We start from the raw sequence: 25,643 nt of genomic DNA on the forward strand, positions 1-25,643 counted from the left end.
AAACGACATTATTTCATTATTTTTAATGGCTGAGTAACATTCTATTGTATATATGTACCACCTCTTTATTTGTTAATGGACACTTAGGTTGCTTCCATGTCTTGGCTATTGTATACAGTGCTGCTATGAACATCGGGGTGCATGTATCTTTTTGGACCATGTTTTCTTGAGGGTATATGCCCAGGAGTGGGATTGCAGCGTCATATGGTAAATCACCTCCCAAATAAGTTATCTGTATCCAGATCATTGTCTCAGGCTCAGCTTTAGGAAGACCCAAACCAGGACCGCAGCTTTAGCTCTTTTGGCAATGGGAGGTCATATTTAAATCCAGATAAAATACTTATTGGTTGGTTGGTTGGTTGCTTTTCTGTTGAAGCTTTTTATGTTTGCAGTTGTGGAGAGAAATAACACAGTGCCCTTTAAAAATATGAGTCACAACCCAGGAAAGTTTTCTGTGATTAAGGATTTTGTGTGGCAATAACTCTGGTATGTCCTAGGAGACTTCCCTGTCTGCATTCCTTCTCTTGGCTCTAAACACTGTCTAAATTCCCATGACCTTTGTATCTTTATCTTCCTTCTAGACCTTTCTTCCAAATTCCAAACCCAATATAGGAAGATATGTACTTACATTATCGCTTGGGTCTCTAGTAGATATTTTCACACTGAAATGTCAAGTTTGAATTTGCAGTCTTCTCCAAAGACTGGCCCAGAACCATTCTTCTCCATGTTGGTTGGTAGCAACTTCCTCCATTCACTGGTTCATACCAGACCCCTGGGAATCACTCCAGATTCTTTTCTTTCTCCTTCATTCCATAGCCAGCTCATCAGAAAATTTTTTTGATTCCACCTTCAGAATGCATTTGAATCCAGCTAGCTTTTACTATTGCACTGTGGCCCCAGCAGCTGTCGAGTTTCATCTGGATTATTCTCAACTGCTGCTGCTAAGTCGCTTCAGTCGTGTCTGACTCTGTGTGACCCCAGAGACGGCAGCCCACCAGGCTCCCCCGTCCCTGGGATTTTCCAGGCAAGAACACTGCAGTGGGTTGCCATTTCCTTCTCCAATGCATGAAAGTGGAAAGTGAAAGTGAAGTCGCTCAGTCGTGTCCGACTCTTCGCGACCCCATGGACTGCAGCCTACAAGGTTCCTTCATCCATGGGATTTTCCAAGCAAGAGTACTGGAGTGGGGTGCCATTGCCTTCTCCAGGATTATTCTCAACAGCTTCTTACAAATCTCCCCACTTCTACCCTTACCTGCTGCAGTGTATTCTTCATAATCAAAGTAATCTTTTAACAACACAGGCATATCATGTCACTTACCCACTCAGAACCCTGCTGTGACTCTCTGTTTTACTGAGGGAAGAATCCAGGCCTTTACAGTGGCCCAGGGAGCCATGTATGATCTGGACCTGTTACTTCTCTGACTTTGCCTTCTGCCACACTGCCCTACACTCAATCCACTCCAGTGACACTAGACTCTGTACTTCCTTCTGTGTGCCAGGTATGTACCCCCCTCAGAATCTTTGTACTGGCTACAGGTCAGAGTAGCTAACTCCCTTACCTCTATCACGTCTTTGCTCAGATATCACCTATAGAATGAGGTCTGTCCTAACCACTTAATTTAAAATTATAATTCTCACTCTGGCATGTCTGATTGCCCTGACCTTGTTCCACTTATTTTTCCTTTCTGTAGTTCTCACTTGGTGTGGGTGTATGTGTTTTAATATTATTCAAACTGTATTTATTTATTTAAATGGAAGTATAGTTCTGTCCAATATTACATATTACAGGTGTATAAAATAGTGATGTGCAGTTTTTTGAGATTATGTTCTGTTTATAGTTATTATAAAATATTGGCTCTATCAGCACCGCTCAGTTTTAACAGACTAAATTACTTACTTGTTTTGTTGATTGCTTGTGTCTGTTTGCACTGCAAGACCAAATTATTTTTTTTTATTCAATGGAACATTTATTGAAACTATATTCTATTTTTATCACATATTTATCCTTTCGGCTCTGACACCTAATTTCAATCTCTGCCACTGTCTGGAAACTACTGTCTTAAAGGTCAGTGAAGGATGCAGTAATCATTAAACTTCATAGTCTTTCCTCAGATGTCCTCTCTGATCACACTCCAGCATGTTCCAGTAAGTCCATTTTCTTCTATGACATTGTGAAAACTTCTAGATGTTTAGATCCTTCCTCTTTGAAATCCTTAATAAATAGTTTGTCTACTCCCAGAGCTCTCTGTGGGTTCTTTCACTGATATTAATTCTTCTCCCAGACTCTAGTCTTGCATTATTTCTCACTTCTTGTTGTATATTTCTCCTGAACAATGAGTTGGGCATCAAATTTAACTTGTCTGCAATGGGACTTATTCCCACGGACTCCCTCCATGTCTCAGTTCTTTCTTGTAACCTGCTTGTTTTTGAGCAGTAATGCCTTTCTTTAAAACACCAATGGATTCCTAATTTCTCTTTGCATCTCCCAGATTTGGAGAAGAAGAGAAAGCCAGGCATTGTGATTTACATACATTATTGCATTTAATCCCATAGCAATTCAATTTTCATACAGAAATAAGTTAAGACCCAAAGTGGTCAGGTGAGTTGCCTAATGTCTCAGAGCTGTCTAGGAACGGGAGCCTTATCTGCTGGACACTGAAATTCATACACTTTTCACTGTGTAACAGAATGAAGAGGTTTAAGCAGTAATATATCCTGCACCAACAAAAAAATATTCAATTATGTCTGCTATTGTGTTTATTGAGGAAGAAATGAAGACACAAATATATTTTATAAAGAATGTGAACCTTCAGCAGGAGTCCAGTGGTCATGTATGGATGTGAGAGTTAGACCATAAAGAAAGCTAAGCCCCGAAAAATTGATCCTTTTGAACTGTGGTATTAGAGAAGACTCTTGAGAGTCCCTTGGACTACAAGGAGATCAAACCAGTCCATCCTAAAGGAAATCAGTCCTGAATATTCATTGGAAGGACTGATGCTAAAGCTCTAATACTTAGGCCACCCTACGTGAAGAACTGATTCATTTGAAAAGACCTTGATTGTGGGAATGATTGATGGCAGGAGGAGAAGAGGACAACAGAGGATGAGATGGTTGGATGGCATCACTGACTTGATGGACATGAGTTTGAGCAAGCTCCAGGAGTTGGTAATGGACAGGGAAGCCCAGTCTGCTTCAGTCCATGGGGTCGCAAAGAGACACAACTGAGTGACTGATTTGAAATGAACAGGAGTTGAAAGTAATAAAGATTTTTTGTTAAACTTTCTGTTTTTTAAATACTGTTAACCAGAACAAATTTTGCAAATTCCTCAGTCAGTCAAAGTCGTGTTAGATACTGAGCTGTGTGGTTGTGTTGTATACTAAACAGAATACATATTCATGTCTTTCATGTTGAGGTCAGGATTGGAAACAGGTTTGAGAATTTTTAAGTCTATATCATTAACTGCATATTTGTCAGTGCTAAATGGTGGCTCAGTGGGTAAAGAATCTACCTGCAGCACAGGAGACCCAAGAGACATGGGTTCATTCCCTGAGTTGGGAAGACCCCCTGGAGGAGGGCATGGCAGTCCACTTCAGTATTCTTGCTTGGAGAATCCCATGGACAGAGGAACCTGGAGGACTATAGTCTATGGAGTCACAAAGAGTTGGCCATGACTGAAGTGACGGAGTATGCAAACTCAACATTTAAAGAGAATTCTTACTTTTGGGCTTCAGGGCTAAGTTAAGTTTGATAACCAAGACACAAGAATCCAAAATTAAAGGTAGATCAGTAACAGCAGTTAGTTGATCGTGTGGAAATGTCCTATGGGTGTGCAGAGGGGGAAATTACATGATAGCCTGTAAGTATGGATTGTCCTCTGGGCAGAGGATGCACCATCATTAGGCTATTGCACACTGAACAACTGTTGATTAAGTACCATTTTATCCAATTTAGACCTAATGAACTTGGTGGATGAAATCCCTGCTGGATTAAAGAGCAATCAAAGCCTCATTTCAGATTCTGTGCCATCTAGGTCAAGAGGTTCCAAAAGTGTTGTGTATATTTATTTACTTGGTACAGGAATGACACAACTTTCTCATCCTTTTTATTTCTGGTTAATTCTTTAGCAAATATTTATAGAATATGCTTTGTGACCATAGGGAATTTCCATTAGGGAGTGGAAAATAGTGAAATAAAAGACAGAAAACTGTTCCCTGCCTCTGAGGAGTTTAATTCCATTTTTGCTAATTTTCCTCAATTGTTCTGAATAACTTTTTTTTTTATTAATCAAAAGGATGAAAAGAATTCTGTTTGAGTCTAAAGGCAAAGAAACTCTCTCTCTGAGTAAGAAGGCTGAAGAAAGGTTTTTAGTTAGAGGGAAAATGAATAAAGAAGTGAGGATGTATTTTGACTCTGTCTCACCTACCTCCAAGGTGCAGTGACACTGGTTTTATTTGGAATTTTCAGGAAGGGGTCCAGATCACCATTTTGTAGAAAGTGCCAGGGATGTGTCAGAAGAAGTCCACGTCTGCCTGCCATGCAGCGAGGGCTGCCCCTACTGTGCTGACGACAGGCCCTGCTTTGTCCAGGAAGATAAGTACTTGCGACTGGCTATCATCTCCTTTCAAGCCCTGTGTATGCTGCTGGACTTCGTGAGCATGCTGGTGGTCTACCGTTTTCGCAAAGCCAAGGTAAACCCAGGTACCCTGGTTATGATCTTCCTTTTTACTATGAACCGACCTCTTCTTAGGCAAATAGAATTGTTCCAAATCCTAATTGCTTCTCTATTAAGCCGAAGTCTTTCTATAATACGACTAGAGTACGAAAGTTATTTTCCTTAGCTTCTCAGGAGAAACAGGAATTGAAAATATGAAACTTTATTATAACAATTTCTTCTGCAGAATGTTTCTCCCTGTTTAGCCTGAAGCTCAAAAACCTCAAAAGATTCGTTTATATCATCTCCTTGGCTTCTTGAAGAATTTCTTTAGCCAGTTCCCAACATAGCATTAATTTTTTTCATGTGTAGAAAGATTTGTGATATTTATTGCTTTTCACGGATAAGTGTGCAGGCTCTAAAACCAGATTGTTTAGTCTCGTTATGAGTATCTTAAGTTCAATGAGGTCTGCGTATGCCTAACATATCAACTCTATAGTTGGTAGGTACCAGCAATCACTGGTCAAAGGTTACTTAATATTGTATCATTTTAAACACAAACTAGATTCTGCTATGTTTTTGGTTAAGGCTGATGATATAATACCACAGAGTAAATTAAATTTCTGTGGACAAACATTTAAGGAAATAATTATATGCATTTGTCCTGGGTTAAAGAATAAATCTGTCAATAAACTGTGAGTGCTTTTGAGCTCAGCAAGTTCTTCTAAAGCAGTGGCAATTTTTAAAATAGTATTTTAAATATCCTGAATATTAAATATTTAGAAATTATCTTTTTTTTTTTTACCAAATATTATGACAAGTCACATCTTTTCCTATTAGCTATTCTGAAGAGAGAGCATAGCTTCTTACAGCTTAATAATGTGGAGTGTTAGTACAATTTATTTTTGAGTGAAAATTTCTAAGAAAGAAGGTATACTGGAAGGTACAACAGCTTATTCCACTTCTGAAAATAATCTTTTGCTTGATTTATTCTTAGTACTATTTTAACATGTTTTGTTTGAGCTCAGTGGTTTGGAAAAAATAGTGATAGTCATTTTTTAAAGGGAACATACTACAGTTTATATTTTCCCTTCCAGTCCTGTAATAATTTCTTTTTTTAATTGAGAAACTAATTGACAAGTGATTTTATAAGTGCTCATTTTTGGTTTGGAAAATTAGATGTTTTAATGTAGAATGTGGCTGAAATTCTGCTAAGCTAATTATGATGTTCTAATGCTTATTTTGGTGCGAAAAGGAGAACTATATTATTTTTTTTAATTGTAAAATACACATAACATAACATTTACCATCTTTAACTGTACAATTAAGTGGCATTAAATGCATTCACATCACTGTGCAGTCATCACCACTATTCACTTCCAGAACCTTTGCATCATCCCAAACCAAACTCTGTAACCATTAAAAAACTCGCTGTTCTCCTAATCCCTGGTAACCTTTGTTCTACTTTCTGTCTCTATAAATGTGTCTTTTCAGAGTACCTCATATAAGTGGACTTTTATACCATTTGTCTTTTTGTGTTTGGCTTATTTCACCTACCATATTTATCTATGTTGTAGCGTGTGTCAGAACTTCATTTCTTTTGGTGGTTTAGTTGCTAAGTCATGTCCGACTCTTGCAACCCCATCGACTGTAGCCCACCAGGCTCCTCTGTCCATGGAGTTTTCCAGTCAAGAATACTGGAGTGGGTTGCCATTTCTTTCTCCAGGGGATCTTGCCTGACCCAGGGATGAAACCCTCGTCTCCTGCATTGCAGGCAAATTCTTAACTGACTGGGTCACCTAGTGCTCATTTCTTTTCACTGATGAGTAATATTGGAAAAGACCCTGCTGCTGGGAAAGATTGAGGGCAAAAGGAGAAGGGGGCAGCAGAGGATGAGATGGTTAGATAGCATCATTGACTCAAGGGACATGAATTTGCGCAAACTCCAGTAGATAGTGGAGGACAGAGGAGCCTAGTGTGTTACAGTCCATGGGGTTGCAACTATTTTCCACAGAGGCCAGACAACTTGATATTTTCACCAACAGCTCATGAGGTTCCAATTCCTTTGCATCCTCACCAGCACTCATTATTTTCTGTTGTTTTTTTTTCCTGTTTGTTTGTTTGTTTTATAATAACCATCCTAATCAATCTGAAGTGAATTCTCATTGTAGTTTCGATTTGCATTTTCCTACAGGTTACTGGCAGTCTAGCATTTTTTCATGTGCTTTTTGGTATATCTTCTTTGCAGAAATGTCTATTCGAGTCTTCTGTTCACTTTTGAATTGGTTGGTTGTTCATTGCTGAGTTGTAGTTCTTCATGTATTCTGAATATTACACTTATCACATAGATGCCTTGCAAACATTTTCTTCCATCCCATGGGTTCTCTTTTAACTCTTCTTTGATGCCTAAAAGTTTTAAGCTCTAATGGACTCCAATTACCTATGTTTTCTTTGATTGCCTGTACTTTTGGTGTCATATCTGAGAAATCATTCCCAAAGCTAATGTCATGAGGCTTACCTGCTGTGTTTTCTTGGAATTTTATCACTTTAGGCCTTACATTTAGATTTCAATCCAGATTTAGTTAATTTTTGTTATTTGTTGTTATTAAGGGCCCAACTTCCTTCTTTTGCATTTGAATACCTAATTTTCTCAGCACTGTTTGTTGAAGAGAATATCTTTTCCCCATTGTGTGGTCCTGGCACTTTGATGAAAGATCACTTGACCATACACATGTGAGTTTATTTCTGGACTCGAGTCTGTTCCATTTGATCTATGCCTTTATGTAAGGACTATACTATTTTGATTGCTATAACTTTGTAGTAAGTTTTGAAATTAAGATCTATAAAGCCTCCAAATTTGTTCTTTTCAAGGTCATTTTTGAGTCTCATGAGATTCCATCTGAATTTTAGGATATGTTTTTCTGTCAAAACGTTACTGAAATCTTTTAATAGGGAGTGCATTGAATCTGTAAATTCCTTTGGCTAGATTGTCATCTTAACTGTAGTAAGTCTTTCAATCCATGAGCACAGGATGTCTTTATACTTATTGATGTATTCTTTCATTTCTTTCAGCAGTGTTTTGTAGTTTTCAAACTTTTGTCTCCCTTATGATATATCACTTTTTACAAATTGATTTTATGATTTGTATTGTCTTTCAATTATATGGATACTCTCATATATTATCTTTTATAATCTGAATTAATAACAAGTCTGTGATTTTCCTTTTATGCTTAGCTCTTTCATGTATTTCATTTTCCCTGACATCTATGGAAGGGAGGTGTAGCATAATACATGAAAAAGAATAGAATGGTTCAAAGTTAAGAACTAGTATCTTCAGTGCAGCTGTCTATAGGGGTTTTATAGAAGTTCCACAGTTTTCTGAAAACTTCTATAATTTTTTCGGAAAAAAATATATAAAAATTTACAAAATTTTCTTCTGAAACTTTGTTCTAATATTGGCCAACTGTTACACTGAACATAAGATGATGTTATGTATTTTCGTTGGTTTATGATAGGTAATATTTCCCTCCGTTTCTGTTTTCCTGAGGTCTACAATGTTGAGATTGACTCTTACCAGACATTTTAATTCTGTCGAACTCTTAAAATATCACACAATATCACAACATTTATTTTCACTCTCCTTTATTGAGTATAAATGAGAAATTTGGTTCTTTTATTTTTCACTCCACTTTTCTGAATGTAAATGAGAAATTTGGCACTTTTATTTTTCCTCATTTCCCCCATCCCATGTTACTACATCTAATCTATAATTCATTTCAGTCAATTTTCAATAAAAGCCATCATTAATTTCAAAGGGAAAGCAGTTCTTTAATATAGTTTGGCTCGCACTGCATTTAGATTTATGATTTAGACTTCTTCCAAATGTTTATTTGGTTTAGTAGCTCATCATAAGACCTTTCAAAATGTGATATTTTTGCCTTTGAGTTCTAACTTTGACTCATCTTTTATCATTATTAAATATCTGTATCTTCAAGTTTTCAGAAAAGGGTAACTTTGTACCTATGTTATATCTGACCCACCCACCAACTGTGGCTTTTACATGACAACACCTTGGTTAGGGGAAGAACTTGGGGATTATATATTTTTCAGAGTTCCATTATTGCTGCTTCATGTATCTTTTAGAACTGAACATTTTTGACAGTTTCTAGGATTGCCCACTTTTTGTCTTTTATGGAACAAAATCTCCCATCTGAATGCTTATTGACTTCTTTCTTTACTTTTACCATCATAATATGGTTCTTCTTCACTGAGTTTGCAAAAAATATGATCCTTACTCTCAGATTTCATACTGAGCTTTCTTCATATTGGGAAATCTATTCTATGTTCATTCTTATATTATCTCTGCTGCTCTAGTTCTTCTAGGCTTCTCTTTTAGGACTTCCTGTTAAGTCTTCCTGTTAAGTATAGGTTGGGTCTCCAGGCTTTTTTTCTTTTTCACATTCTCACTGTATTATCTTTTAAATATTTCCTTGTGTTTTAAGAAGCTTCTAAGTTTGTCTTCTGCTTCACTCTTTCAGATTTCAGCACTGTCAAAGCTGCTGCCCTTGCCTTCATGATATTCTAAAATCCAGCAACTGTTTTTAATCTCTGTAAAGTTGTTCCTTATGTTTTGTCTCCCTTTTTATATTGCAAAGGTTTTGAGTCCAAAAGTTTGAGTTAAAATCCTAGTGCTTTCATTTTCTAGTTGTGTAACCCTAAGGTTACATGTTATGTACCTAATCAGCAATCATTCTCTCTAAATGGCTTTTATCTCATGTAAAATGGGGACACTCAAGAGTTTGGAAAACAACAGCAATAATGTATATACTCTAAAATCTAGCCTGATTCATGTAGCAAGCCATTTGTGGGGGGGGGGGGGGGGGTACTGAATCTACAAATAGGAACCTTATCACACTAGCTACTGTGAGATTAATTTTTTTATGTCTTACATGTATATAAGGACTCATTCATTGAAAGGATTTCTCAACCATTCCGAGAGTTACCAAAAGGCAAAAGTATCACAACGTTTAATTTCACAGTTTTGTTCTTATAGGAGGTGAAAATACAAGAAATAATCATTTGTACTGAAATGTTTGATTTTATAATATGATGCCTGATATTATTTACATATTTTTTCTTTCCTCGGAGTATATTTAAGTATATATATGAAGAAACTTGAAGCACTAGGCTTGAAAGTTAGAGAAGTATAATCATGCTTGCTTGCTTTCTTTTTTGATGGGGACCATTTTTAAAGCCTTTACTGAATTTGTTACAATATTGCTTCTGTTTTATGTTTTGGATTTTTGGCCACGGAGGTATGCGGGACCTTAACTCCCCAACCAGGGGTCAAACCCACACCCCTGGCATGGGAAGGTGAAGTCTTAACCATTGGAATGCCTAATCATGGTTTCTGAATTAACTTTCAAATGATCTTCCTTAGGACATAAGAAGCCTGAAGGCCCAGCCCCAGCCTTATAATTAGGTGCAGGGCAGAGTGTGATCGAGGAAGCATGCTCTAAGCCTCCCTATTCCAAACATCAGAGCCACTGTGCCCAAAGTGCTAGTGCTTCACATGTTTTAGTCTTGAAAATTTTCCAGCTTTCCAGGAAGCTTCAAAGCCTTCCTATTTAAAATAGATACTGTTTAAGTAGGATTAGTCATCATTTTAATGATCAGTGGGACTTGAGCTAAAACACGATTGCCACCTTCCAACAGTTTATTGGAGAACTGTTAAAAAGGGTTCAGACGCAGCAAATGGATTTATTCTGCAAACTGATTGCTTTATTGGATAACTTTAGCAGCCATAGGTATTATCAGGGAAACTAGTGACATAAGTAGCACATATCTTCTCCCCTTGACTAGGAGTTTCAGGCTCAGGGGACAAGTAAAGGAAGAAAACCTACTGATGTTGGAGGGCCTTTGTGGGAAGCATGGCTATAGAACTGTTTTGTCTAAGGATTTTGTCTCACTTCTTAAAGAATTCTATCAAAGTTCAGGATTTCTACAGATGATGAACTATTCTATCTATCCAAAATATAATGAGTTTACTAGGAGTTATCCCATTCCATAATTTACTAGCCAGTCCTCCAGTAGTTTGAACTTGACACAATCTAAAATGTATTTTGACAGATTATTTTTCCTAAATATTTTAAGGCAAGTGTATTTCAAATAAAATATAATGCTTTCAACTCTTATTCGTTTTTACTTTTCTTCTGACAAGTATATGTGGTGTATATTAATAAAAGTGCCAGAAGAAATTTGATCTTAAAAAATTATGGCCTTCATCTCAGCATACAGCATGCATCCCCTAGTGTACCTTGTTAACAAGAAAATGTTTTATGAGCTCTAAGTAGAGCTTAGTCTCCCTGCTTGAGTTTAGAGATTCAAATCTTTTCTTCCTCTTGTTACTATGGAAATTATTTAACTCACTTATAGATTACCTTTCCTTAAAGCTACTTTAATTAGGAGTAAAGAATGTCTACTTTTTCTGGTCACTAGGATTTTGAATTGTAAAGGGTGAGCTTTAGGACTAAGTAATTAAACAATTAAAATTGAAAAAACAAATTGGAAAAAAATGTTTTGGTATGATATAATGGTAAAGGATTAATGTTCTCACTCTAAGAACAGATAAAGCTCTCTTAAGAATCAATATGAAAAAGAAAAATATCCAATAGAAAAGTTGGCAAAGAATATCCATCAGCAATTTATAAAACAACATAAAAATATATTGTCTATAACCATGAGTAATAAGGAAATGCAAATTCAAACAATGACATATACTTTTATAACAATAATTCCCTATTTTGGTAAAGATGTTAGAAATTAGGTGTTCCAATACATTGCCGATGGTTGTGTAAATTGGTAGAAACTTTTGGATGAGATTTGGGGTGTTGTTTAATAAACATAAAATGCACAGTTTCAATTCGAGAACTCTGTACTGAAGAAATCATACAGGTGCATCAGTTCAGTTCAGTTAAGTTGCTCAGTCGTGTCCAACTCTGCAAACCCATGAATCACAGCACGCCAGGTCTCCCTGTCCATCACCAACTCCCGAAATTCACTCAAACTCATGTCCATCGAGTCATTGATGCCATCCAGCCATCTCATCCTCGGTCGTCCCCTTCTCTTCCTGCCCCCAATCCCTCCCAGCATCAGAGTCTTTTCCAATGAGTCAACTCTTCGCATGAGGTGGCCAAAGTACTGGAGTTTCAGCTTCAGCATCATTCCTTCCAAAGAAATCCCAGGGCTGATCTCCTTCAGAATGGACTGGTTGGATCTCCTTGCAGTCCAAGGGACTCTCAAGGGTCTTCTCCAACACCACAGTTCAAAAGCATCAATTCTTCAGTGCTCAGCTTTCTTCACAGTCCAACTCTCATATCCATACATGACCACTGGAAGAACCATAGCCTTGACGAGACGGACCTTAGTCGGCAAAGTAATGTCTCTGCTTTTGAATATGCTATCTAGGTTGGTCAGAACTGTTCTTCCAAGGAGTAAGCGTCTTTTAATTTCATGGCTGCAGTCACCATCTGCAGTGATTTTGGAGCCCCCCAAAATAAAATCTGACACTGTTTCCACTGTTTCCCCATCTATTTCCCATTAAGTGATGGGACCAGATGCCATGATCTTCGTTTTCTGAATGTTGAGCTTTAAGCCAACTTTTTCACTCTCCTCTTTCACTTTCATCAAGAGGCTTTTTAGTTCCTCTTCACTTTCTGCCATAAGGGTGGTGCCATCTGCATATCTGAGATTATTGATATTTCTCTCAGCAGTCTTGATTCCAGCTTGTGCTTCATCCAGCCCAGTGTTTCTCATGATGGACTCTGCATATAAGTTAAATAAGCAAGGTTTCAATATACAGCCTTGATGTACTCCTTGTCCTATTTGGAACCAGTCTGTTGTTCCATGTCTAGTTCTAACTGTTGCTTCCTGACCTGCAAATAGGTTTCTCAAGAGGCAGGTCAGGTGGTCTGGTATTCCCATCTGTTTCAGAATTTTCCACAGTTGATTGTGATCCATACAGTCAAAGGCTTTGGCATAGTCAAGAAAGCAGAAATAGATGTTTTTCTGGAACTCTCTTGCTTTTTCCATGATCCAGCAGATGTTGGCAATTTGATCTCTGGTTCCTCTGCCTTTTCTAAAACCAGCTTGAACATCTGGAAGTTCCTGGTTCACATATTGCTGAAGCCTGGCTTGGAGAATTTTGAGCATTACTTTACTAGCGTGTGAGATGAGTGCAATTGTACGGTAATTTGAGCATTCTTTGGTGTTGCCTTTCTTTGGGATTGGAATGAAAAGTGACCATTTCCAGTCCTATGGCCACTGCTGAGTTTTCCAAATTTGCTGGCATATTGAGTGCAACACTTTCACAGCATCATCTTTCAGGATTTGAAATAGCTCCACTGGAATTCCATCACCTCCACTAGCTTTGTTTGTAGTGATGCTTTCTAAGGCCCACTTGACTTCACCTTCCAGGATGTCTGGATCTAGATGAGTGATCACACCATTGTGATAGAAGCAAGGTCCGATTCTGTAAAGAGCAATATTGCATAGGAACCTGGAATGTCATGTCCATGAATCAAGGCAAATTGGAAATGGTCAAACAGGAGATGGCAAGAGTGAACATGTACATTCTAGGAATCAGCGAACTAAAATGGACTGGAATGGGTGAGTTTAACTCAGATGACCATTATATATACTATTGTGGTCAGGAATCCCTTAGAAGAAATGGAGTAGCCATCATGGTCAACAAAAGAGTCCAAAATGTAGTACTTGGATGCAGTCTCAAAAATGACAGAATGATCTCTGTTCGTTTCCAAGGCTAACCATTCAATATCACGGTAATCCCAGCCTATGCCCCAGCCAGTAATGCTGAAGAAGCTGAAATTGAATGGTTCTATGAAGACCTACAAGACCTTCTAGAACTGACACCCAAAAAAAATGTCCTTTTCATTATAGGGGACTGGAATGCAAAAGTAGGAAGTCCAGAAACACCTGGAGTAACAGGCAAATTTGGCCTTAGAGTACGGAATGAAGCAGGGCAAAGGCTAATAGAGTTTTTGCCCAGAGAACGCACTGATCATATAGGTGTATGGGGACTTAAAAATATAGTCAGGGTGTATGTGTGTGTATCATAGCACTATTTATAGTACAGACAAACTGGGGACAATTAAGTGTTCAAAATTGGGTTAGGCCATCCATGCATTTAAATATGGAGCCCATAAAAGTGATCATGTAGAATATGCTAAATGATGGGAGAAACTTTAACGTAATTACTTTAATCAGCTTTCACCAGCACATTTCCGCCATTTTTAAAGTTTTATTTTAGCCCTCTCCATTTTCACCTCTTCCTCTCACCTTTTCTTCTCATTCCTTCCCTCTCCTCCTGCCTCCTCCATTCCTTCTTTCCATTCATCGTCCACCTGCTGAGAATCTGTTGAGTGCTTGAACCAGACTGAGAATGCAGTGATGAACAAGACAAATAAGATCGGTGCCCTTAAGGAGTATATATTCCAGTGTGGGGCTGGTAGAGATAGACAGTAAAAGAAAAAGAAGACTGTATCATGTGGCTAGTAAGTGTTGTGATCAAAATGAAGTAATATGACATGATAGGCTGTGACTTTAGAGTTATAATTCTTACAGCCAACATGTATATTGGTATTATCCTCGTTTTATATTTGAATAAACAAAAGCATGGAGAATTTAAGAAACCCATTCACTGTTATTTGGGGAATCTAGGATCAACAATTCAGATCTGTTTGACTTTGTAACTCATTTTAACTCTCAACTATTGTGCTGTACCGTCACAGAGTCGGACACGACTAAGCAACTAAGCATATCCGTCATATGATTACAATGCAGTTTTTTTTTCTTCTTAAATTTAAAAAAGTAGATGTCACCAACTCTGGTCCCAAGAGTAGTAATCCAAGTTCTAGGTCAGTGTGTGTTCTTCATTTTTCTTCATTTCTTTGTGCCTCATCACAGCTTTACATGTCCTATACATCATTATTGCTTAGTGCCTACTAGTTAACTGAATAAACTAAGTTATTGCATGGTAACCGTTTTGGTTTTGTCTTTTGGGCCACACTGCATAGTATGCATGTGGGATCTTAGTTTCCTAACCGGGGATCAAACCTTGGCCCCCTACAATGGAAGTACCAGAGTCTTAACCACTGGACCACCAGGGAGGTCCTCATGTGGTACCATTTAAATGGATTTATGTCTTCTTCATCTCTGCTCATTTGTATCACTACATGGTTTTGCATTTTAACAGCGTTCCTTAGTGCCTTGACCCAAGGAGCAACTCGTGTGTAACGGTTTAGGGGTATGTGTGTGCGTGCAAATGTATAAATGTATATGTCAGAGTGGTGGTCAGGGTACGTATGGGAAGAAAAATAGTTCAGCTGAAGAGAAGTCTTCTTTTCTGTGCTTCTTAAGAAATATCATTTAAATAGCCTTCTACTCCATCTGGTGGCAGCAGAACTAATTATGAGTTATGACGAACAGCTAGAGAGATTATAACATATTTGTGTATGCCTTAAGAGACATAAAATGCTTAATGAATACCACAGCACCATTCCTCTTTTGAGGCACTTACATTTATTTATGCTTATTTGAGTGGTAAAGCCAGTTACATATTAAGTATGCTAAAAATAACTTTAAAAAATTAGTGTACTCATATACTAAATTCCTTGCCAGTTGAAACATATTCTGAGAGACCAATCTATCTTTTCTAAATTCCCTGGATCTTCATTTTTAAAGCCCATTCCAATATCACGGAAGCAAAGTGCTTTGCACAATTATAAATTAAGGCCTTCATTAACTATTTATTCATGAATACTTAGCTAGATTTTAAAAGTTGATTTTGATACTGCCTTGCCCATGAGAGGCTCCCAATCTAATGAGGAAATGAATATAAAGAAATAGAAAGTATATGAAACATGTCCTGAAGTTTGTTGAGTGCTTGGCAAGGCAGGAAATAGTACTTACGATCACAGGCTCTAGAGTCCATTTATGTAGGCACCTCTCCTGGCCTCACACTAAAGAGCTCCTAAACCTTAGGTTCAGCTTCCAGTTCTCTTTGTCTCAGTTTTCTTTTCTGTAAAATGGGGATAATAATAATAAATCTCAGAAGAATGAGTTGCATAATAATAAATCTTACCGGATTATGGTAAAGATTGTGTGCAGTGCTTATAAACTTATTACAATTAATGATCCATGGAAAATGCTCAATAAATGTTAGGTATTAATATGGATATGTACAGAAAGTGACAGTATAAAGTAAGAGTGGGTAAGGGTGGTCTGCGGCTTCCCTGGTGGCTTAGATGGTAAAGAATCTGCCTGCAGTGCAGGAGACCCAGGTTCAATCCCTGGGTGGGGAAGACCCTACTGGAGAAGGGAATGGCAACCCACTCTAGTATTCTTGCCTGGAGAACTCCATGGACAGAGGAGCCTGGCGCGCTACAGTCCATGGGGTCACAAAGAGTTGGACACAACTGAGCAACTCGCTCTCTCACACACGCACACAAAGTGTGGTCTAAGAAGACTGGTCTGAGAAGACTTCAAAGAAGTGATACATGAGAAGAATCTTGAAAAATGAATTTCACTGGTCAGAGGCATAGGAAGTGAGAGGGACAAGCTGGCAGAGAGACAAACATATGTGCAAAGATATTACAGAGCCCATGACACATTTGGGGAAATTGAAATATTTCAGTATCAATCCTGAAAAGCCTGACTGAACATTTTGGACTTTATCCTACAGGCACTTGAGATAAATTGCTGAGCTGGGAAAGGATGTTAGACATATGGTTTTGGCACTATGGAAGCAAACTTGTAAGTTACTCACTCGTATTGAGGATTTTTTGAGGATGCACTAAGTTCCCAGGCATTGTTTATGGATAGTGAACAAAACAAGATGGTCTGTGTTCCTATGATCGGAGTTCAAAATCTTGTGGGGTAAAGATCAGTGAGTAAATATGTTACTAAATGCTGGTAAGTGCTATGAAGGAAAGTAACAGTAAAATGAGGAAAGATAATGGGGTTGGGAAGACTGTATGTTTAAGACGACTTCCCTGAGGCAGGGTCATTTGATCTGAGGTCTCAAGGATAACCAGAAAGCGGAGAACAGGTGGGTATTCCAGGAAGAGAATATCACGTCTTTAAGGTAGCAATGTGTGAAGAAGCTTGGAGTGTTCTAGGAGCTGAGACCAGCATAGCGAGCGAGTTGTAGCAGGGTGGAGAGAGGTGAACTCAGGGAGACTTTAGGGAGAGTCGGGTGCCAGCCATTCAGAGTAGACTGTAGAGTTCTGTAGAGTTCTGAAAAGTTTTGTTTATTTTTTTTGAAATGCAGTCAGAAGCCACTGAAGGATTTGAAGCAGAGGGATAAATTACCTCATTTAGGTATGAAACTAATTTCTCTAGCTGCTCTGCAGAGTAGATTAGTAAGGAACAATATAAAAGTGGGGGAAGTGATAAGAGATCTGCTGAGTTAGTCTAGGTAAAAGACAGCAGTGGCTTTAGGATGGAGACTAGTGGTTTCATTTGACCTTTGGTTTCATTGACGTTTGGACACAGAATCCATGGGGCCTATGAATTTGATGTGAGAGGCGAAGAAAAAAAACAAATTAAATTCAGTCCCCTCAGGTTTGTATCTTGAGAAACTGGATGAAGAGGGGTGCTATCTCTAAAATTAAGAAAATGTGAAACACTGGTGGTTTGAAGGGTGGAGGAAGGAAAAATCAAAAGTTCCACCTCAGACGAAAGTTCAGCTATGGTTGCCAGTTTAGCACATAAAGAACAGGATGCCCAATTAAATTGGAATTTTATTTATTTTTTGCAAATGTTTTATAATAGCTTTGTTATTTTGTTTCATTATTATTTTAATGGAATGTAATTGCTTTACCATGTTGTTAGTTTCTGCTCTACAATGAAGTGAATCAGCTCTAAGTATACATATATTCCCTCCCCCTAGAGCCTCCCTCCCACCTCAACCGCATGCCACCCCATGGGTCATCACAAAGCACCAAGCTGAGCTCCCTGCACTACACTGCAGCTCCCTACTAGCTATCTGTTTTACCCATGGTAGTGTATATATGTCAATCTTAACCTCCCAGTTCGTCCCACCTTCCCTTTCACCCTTGTGCACATGCCGGTTCCCTATATCTGCATCTCTGTTTCTGCCCTGGAAATAGGTTCATCAACATGAATGATGTTTTAGTATAAGTCTGTGACAAATATTGCATAGTAATACTAAAACATTCTTTTTTGCTCCCATGCATTATTTTTCTGGCAGCCCTGATGGTTAAGCCACCTGTGAGAAGTCAAAGTGGAAGAGATGTCAGGTAGGCAATTAGGTATATGAGTTGGAAGCTGTGTGCAGGAGTTTGGGCTAGAGTTCAGGAGTTACAAGCAATGAGACGTAGGATTTTAAAGCTGTGACACTGAGATTACCTGCTTAGGAAATGTACAAAGAAGAAAAAGAAGAGAAGGTTCATGCCTGAACCCTTCAACATTTTGAAGGAAATTAAAATGCAGGAACCTTTTCTGAAAAGGAGTGGCCAAAGAGAGTAGAGGATGCCAGGTAAGAGTCATATTATAGAATCCAAGAGGACAGTAGTTAAAAGGGAGAGAGAGTGACCAGCCAGAGGGGAGACTACAGTGCGATGGAATAATGAGTGGAAAAAGCACGCAGTGAATTTGGCAACGCAGAAGTCATTGGCAACCTTGGTGGTATACTTTTCTGTGATGATTGAGGAAGTAGAGAAAACATGTATAACTGAAACTTCCAACAGCCTTTTCTGGGAGGGGAGCAGAGAAGTAGTGTTGACTAGATAGTGATAATTAAAAAGCATGACAAATTCTGAGCTTTCCCAGGAGAATGTTTACAGTAAGTAAGGAAGACATTAAAGCCAGCATCTTTGGGATAGATAGAAGAAAAGGGAAGGGGAAAGGGAACAGAGGAATGAGAGGTTTGAGCCAATGCCAGTAGAGAAACAGAGAGAGAGGGACTGAAAGAGAGTGAGTTGTTAACAGCAGGAGACAATTCAGAGCCATGAAGAAAAATGAAGCCTAAAGCCTAAAATAGTTTACTGCTATACCCATGTCATGCTGTTTTAATTATTATAGTTTTACTGGGACTTAAGTGGTAGTTGCTGTTTTTTTTTTTCTTTTACAATTAACTAATTAATTTGCCGGCACCGGGTCTTCATTACAGCACATGGAATCTTCAGTCTTCATTATGGCATGTGGGATCTTGTTCCCTGACCGGGGGTCGAACCTGGGTCCCCTATGTTGGTAACATGGAGTCTTGGCCACTGGACCAACCAGGGAAGTCCCCTGGTAGTCTTAATTTTTAAAATCTTTTAGATAGTTTTAGTCTCTACTCTTCCATATTTAACATTGAGAGAAAGCTTGTCAAACTCAATGCAAAATCCTGTTGGGATTTTGAGCTCGCATTTAATAGTATAAGAATAATTGTCTAGTCATATAGAAAAAGACAGTACTAGGTCATGTTCTAAGAGCATTTGCAATAAATCTGAGATGAATATACCCCTATGGATTTGGTTATTATGAAGTTACTGAAAACTTTTCCCAAGGCAGTTTCTGAGAAGTCAGGTTATGGTGGACTCAGAGATGGATTGGACATAGCAAAGTAGAGAATATAAATATACCACTTTCTTCCAAGAAGTTTAGCTGTAAGGTAAGTAGAAAGAGGCTATGACTAAATGGACAAAGAGGAGACTGAGGATTGAGGGCGTTTTGTCTGAGATGATGGCAACGTATTTATAAACTGCTGGAGAAAGGAGAGAGGTGCAGGTTGAAAAGACAGAGAAACATGGGACAGGGTCCCATGAGAACGGAAGGGAGGAGCATCCTGAGCACAGGTGGAAATACTGACTTTGGGTAGAAGATCTTCATTGTATCTCAGACTAGAGGAGTGGTGATGCTGATGACGCAGATGTCAATAATTTGGGGTTGAGGTAACAAAGTTGAAGAGCTTCTAGCTTGAACTTTCTGTCTGAGGTTTGCAGTAAGGTCATTTACTGAGTGTTTCCAAATAGAGCAGGACAGAGAGCTGAGAAAACTATGCTAGTTTGGCAATAGCCACTGCTGGGGAAGGACAGGGGACATCCAAGTACACACATGAAAAGACTGCTGAGAGCCCAGCTCAAAGAGGACAGCACAGACATTTCCCTTAAGTTCTGCTGGAAGGAGGAAAATATAGAAAGTTGAAAAGATGGAAAATAGTAGTATAGGTTGTTATGTTACATGAAGGGTTATCATTCAAGGAACTGCAAATACCTTGCAAGTGGCATCTTGCTTTATGTCCATTTGATTTTCTTTAGATAGATTTACAACATGTTCACTCTCCAAGTCTCTTAGTACATTTACAGCATTAATATGTGTGACCATTAATTAATTTTAGAGAAATCCCCAGGAGGGAGAGAAATAGCAGTAATCAGCATCTTCAGTCGCAAATGGAGAAAATAATGCCAAAGATACTCCCAAAGTCACAATGCAAACCACTATTTACCCGTAATTAAATGAGCAGCATCTTACAAATTCAATGAAAGAGCGAGCACATTTTATAAGACATTAGTGGGAGTATTGTAGTCACATGGTGTCTTGAGCCATTTCTGTCTCAGGAGCACAGTATCAAGTTGTAATTGATATATCCCAGTTAGAAGTCGTGGAAATTTATTTTGTGAGTTTTATTTCCTAATACAACAGAGATCAGCAAAGTGTGACCTGCTGACTGTTTGGGGGAAAACAAATCAGAAGAAGAATGTTTCCTGACATGTGGAAATCACTTGAAAGTCACATTTCAGTGTCCCTAAATTAAGTTTTATTGCAGTAGGCCACACTTGCTTATCTGCATGTTGCCTCTGGCTGATTTTGCACTGTGGTGACAGAGTTGAGTAGCTGTGATGGACATGGTTCAGGCTGGAAAGCCTAAAATAGTTGCTCTCTGGCCCTTTACTGAAAAAGTTGGCTGTCACTTAAAATGCAGCACCTGTCTGGTCCAGTTTCCATCCCCACCTCTCCCATCTCTCAGTGCCTTGCATCTTGCATTCCAGGGTGTTTGTCTTTTCGTAAGGAACTCTTAAACACTAAAAATGAGTGAATATACAGCTGGAATTGCAGGTACAGGTCAGGAGCCTGGATACATTTTGGCTAAAAGGTCCCCTTGGCATCCTTTAATTTCACCATCCTGTCACTTCTGGCAGCTACAAACATGACTCTAATTTGGAGCATTTGCTAGTTTCTTGACCATTGTTCTCTTTGTAATATACCAGGGCCTTTTAGATCCTGAACTTCCCATTTTGAAACAGCGTGGTTGAGCAGGGAGGCAGAACAGCTAGGCTTCAATCTGTGTTTCACACATAGTTACAAGGAGCTCAAGTCCATTGCCTGGTTCTAAGTTCTGCGGGCCTGAGAAGTGTGGCTTGGCTGCCTTGGATCTTAACGTTCAATTTTATGTGTTTTTATTTTACTGAAACAGAATTTCATTTGGGCCATGAGCTCTTGTGCATGTGTGCCAAGTCGATCTGACTCTGTGTAATAACCCTGTGGACTGTAGCCCTCCAGGCTCCCCTGTGGGATTCTCTAGGCAAGAATACTGGAGTAGGTTGCCATGCCTTCCTCCAGGATGAGCTCTTGGGCCACTGCTAATTCATTTTCAGTTTAGCTTTGTTAGTGCATTTGGAGGCAGATCTTGCTCAGCTGGAGTTCCATGTGTATCTACTGAACATTTGGAAACAATATTATCTCCCATATCTGTGTTCCTCAAGCTTGAGGTCCTGAGCCATCCTTTGAGGGGCTTCAGAGCTCATTTGCCCCTCTTCCTCATATTTCTGTCTCAAGTACCTTCTGTCGTTTGATTTTCTCTGTTCACCCAGATAGAATCAGAGGGCTCTCAGGGGCAGGGCAGGCAACCAGGATGAATGCATTTCTTCTTTTCATCAGAGATTTTTAGAGATGAGCCCTCATGAGACCAAGGTTCTCACCTGTCTTCCTTTTCCACATCCATAAAGATCATGCTCTTCTTTACACACCTGTCAATATGTAACCTGGCTTCTATGGGGGCAGAAGGTGCACCTGTTCTTGGTAGGGTTTCCTGTCTGAAATATTGCAATATTGATGAATTTCTCTGAGGCTTCCCTTCAGCATTGGATCTGAGCGCCTCCTCCAGACTTGCCCTCTTGTCTCTGCACAGATTATAGATGAGAAATGAACTGAATGCTAGCTGAGCTGAGCTGAGCCTTGGCTACCACCTTCAGGCTGGGCCCATCTCTGTATAACCCTGAGAAGCAGGGTAAGGCTATTTTAAGAAAAGACACTCTGGACTGTGCCTTGAGTGGGGTTCTTTTGCCACAGCCAGGAAGAGAGAAAGCAGGGCCTCTCAAGCAACACCTTTGTTAATGACTTGTTAGACTCGGGTTTGATCCCTGGGTCAAGAAGATCCCCTGGAGAAGGAATAGCAATCCATTCCAGTATTCTTGCCTGGAGAATTCCATGGACAGAGGAGCCTGGGCAGGCTACAGTCCATGGGGTCACAAAGAGTCAGACACGACTGAAGTGACTTTCACTTCACTAGTTGATGTTTGTAGAAGAAAAGCATGGGTTTCCATTTTCCCATTTAATTATCCATTTTAGTACCCTCCCAACCATGCCTAGGAAATACATCTGATGGGAGACATTTGTTTCATTTGGAAGAAAGCCAAATTGACATGAGAAAAAGTTCAAGTTGAGGAGAAGTGGGCTTCTCGTTGACCATTTCTCTTTCTTCTCTTGGTTTGCAAACTGTGAGACTTAAATTGTCTTTATAATGCTAATTGGCAAAGTGACAGTTTCCTACTTATCACAGACCCTAGAAATATGCAGGATTTTTGAAAAATAAAATGTTCTCTGAAGTGCCTATTCTAATGACTTGCCAGTTTATTATTGCTCTATAAAATATTACTAAATTTAAGTAAAATAATTTTTATAATACTGCCGAGGCTTTTAAGGGTATATGTTATTTTCTGTTTCAGAATATAACATTCAGATAGGATCATTTTTGACATTTTAGTAATGCAGTCAATTTTTAGCTCTAGGATACAAATTTAAAATAGATTAGAGGTAGGACTCCTAGTCTCATTTCTAAAACATTTGGCTTCATTTTCCTTATGAAAACTAGGAAGGATAGGGATGCAAGGTGAATAATAATAGCTGAGAAGCTTAAAACAAATAAAAAGGCCATAACTTTTATTGGCCTCTGGCAGTAGAAATTTAATACATAATTATTATGGGCGCTCTTATCATGTATATTTGCTATTTACCCAGCTTCTTTCTTTGAGCTTCTGCATGCCTCTATTTCTAGAATTTTTTTCTTCTTACTCAGCTCTACCCACTCCACTCAGCACACCCAGATGTTTACTAAAGCCATGGTGCTGCTGCTTGGCCCTATCAACACGATTCTGTGTAAAGGTGTCTGTGCGCCTGATTCAGCCAGTGCTCAGGAAACTTGTGTTCTGGTGATGCCATCATAACCAGTTTTCCTACTCCAGCCTCTGATGACTTGAAGTTTGCCCTTTCTGCTGTGTACTTCCCTGGTGCTTCAAATCATAAAGAATCTTCCTGCAATGCAGGAGACCCAGGTTTGATCCCTGGGTCAGGAAGATCCCCTGGAAAAGGAAATGGCAACCCACTTCAGTATTCTTGCCTAGAGAATTCTGTGGACGGATGAGCCTGGTGGGCCCCAGTCCAGGGGATTGCAAAGTTTCAGACGTGACTGAGCAACTAACACTTACTTTCACTTTTTGCTGTGGGATTTGTTCCATGAATCTCCTTTTCCTGACTGCTACCTCCTGGCTAGTTTATTCAGACACTATTACTACATGCTTACTGCTGTTGGGTGAATGCTATTTCCTATGAAGTCTCGTGTGCATGGATGGGGTGGGGTGGGTGTCCCTTCAATCTGTTAGACTATCAGTTTCAAAATCCCCTGTACAGTCTTTTAAACTTTGGATGAGCATACCCCTTCTCCAGTCTTAGGAATACGTTTCTTGGAATGGGGCCTCCACACACATATCATTTTTTAAATTGTCATAGTTGTTTCTAGTATACCTCTAGGGTTGGGAAACATGACATAACCTTGAAAACTATCTTTCATATCCTCTCCTATGGGTGGAGGTAAAAGCTCAAGATGGTTTGTCTCATCTGGCGAAGCAGAAATGAGACTTTTCCTTATTAATCTAGTATTTTCCACAATCACAAGACAGTAAAACTTTTAGAAACCTTAGTTAACCTATCTTTTTGGCTTTCATGGGTCAGGGAGAAATAAAACCAAGGAGAGACGTATTCCTTGATGCAGTGACTTTCAGAAACAGCGGAGCCTGGTGGAGAGTGAATGAGCCATTCATAACTATTGTAGATTCACTCACAGAAAGGAAATTCTTGAGCTGTTTACCCCAGATCATGAAATAGCTAAAAAGAAAGTTTATTTTTAAATGTCTATGAAAGATGATTCTAAAAGAAATCAAACATGGAGGAATGCCCTTGATTCATCTACTCTGGGTATTAGCAGCATGAAGGGAGTAAGAGAGACAATAAAAGCTATACAAACTAAAATGGAGGTTTAGGGTGTTTTTTTTTTTTTTGACACAAATAAGCAAACAGAGAAATGCTCGCCTGAAAGTAAATGAGCAGTTAGGCACAACAGCAAATGAAGCAACAATGCAGAATGCAAACACTGGTGGCTCACCAGTGAGATAAATATGGGAAATAAGCTGAAAGACATGACTGCGCGAGGCAGATGTGACAGAAACAGACAGCCGAGGAGCATCACATATAAATAATACAGGCAGCTGGAGTTCAGCTGAACCCACGACCTGCTGTTTTCCTATTAACTCTTCCTAAACAAGCTCAAACATTTCCTCTGCACTCCGGACCCAGAGTCCCAACTGCCTGATTGATATTTCTGCCTGGGTCTCTCTGCATCAGTATGTTTAAAACCAACTCTGCGTCTTCCCTGGCCAAAGCTAACCCTCTCCCACTCTTTTCCTGTCACCACCATCCGTCAAAGACAGAGGGTGTGTTAGAACCACAGCATCATCCCTGACACCTTGCTCTCCTTCATCCTCCAGAGCCAGCCCATTACAGATCCCTGTCAAGTTGAGCCTCCAGTGCACTGACTTGTCTGTCTCTGCTGCCTCCATCTTGGTCCAGGGTACCATCATCTCTTCCCCAGATTGTTACACTGCCCTCTGCACTTTTCCAACTTTTCCAATATCTTCTCTATGCTGCAGCCAGAGAGAGCTTTTCTAAATTCAGTGTAATCATTGTGTAACCTTATAAACCTTAAACCCTCTTTCCTTAGAAACCCTTTGATGACCTTTTAGCTATAGGATAGAGAAGAAAATTCTAAACCATACTTAGAAGTACCGGCATGATTGACATTAGCTGTCTTTACAACTTCAACACTTAACTTCTCTGCCCTTCTTTTGACACTTTAGCCATACCCTTCTGTCAGTTGATGAGACACACAGCCCAGGAACTTAGCATCTGGGCTGCACTGCTTGGAACGCCATCATCTTCTCCATCACCACCTACCTATACAGCTCCTTTTTCTCCTTCTAATCTCTCATATTGCAAGCATCTATCACTCAAGAAAGCCTCTCGCAAGCTGTCATTCCTGGTCAGATTTCTTTTCTATATCCTATTGCAGTTCTGAGTAGTCTTTCTATAGAACAGTGTTTCCCAGCCTTGGCACTATTCATGTTCTGGACTAGATAACCCTGTATTGTGGGAAGCTGTCCTGTGCATTGTAAGTAGCATTGCTGACCTCTACCCACTGGATGTAAGTTGTAAAAATTAAAAAGGTCTCCAGACATAATCAGTACTTCCTGGGGGGAAAAGTTATTCCCTTTGAGAACCACAGCTTTAGAGAAATCACTTCTACTTCAGTCTGTGATGTATGGCTTTCCTAAAAAATTGAATACTCCATGAGAG

General features: G+C 39.2%; 1 protein-coding gene across 1 annotated transcript in view; it reads left to right on the forward strand.

The window, feature by feature from the left end:
• GPR158 (G protein-coupled receptor 158) overlaps nucleotides 1-25,643 on the forward strand; it is a 298,586-nt gene that overhangs the window by 164,992 nt on the left and 107,951 nt on the right. Inside the window, exon 4 of the mRNA XM_052651252.1 lies at nucleotides 4,466-4,689. Within this exon, the coding sequence (XP_052507212.1) occupies nucleotides 4,466-4,689 (224 nt within the window). The remainder of the gene's footprint in view (nucleotides 1-4,465; nucleotides 4,690-25,643) is intronic.

The sequence above is a fragment of the Budorcas taxicolor genome, chromosome 13 (genome assembly GCF_023091745.1).
Source record: "Budorcas taxicolor isolate Tak-1 chromosome 13, Takin1.1, whole genome shotgun sequence".
NCBI classification, from domain to species: domain Eukaryota; kingdom Metazoa; phylum Chordata; class Mammalia; order Artiodactyla; family Bovidae; genus Budorcas; species Budorcas taxicolor.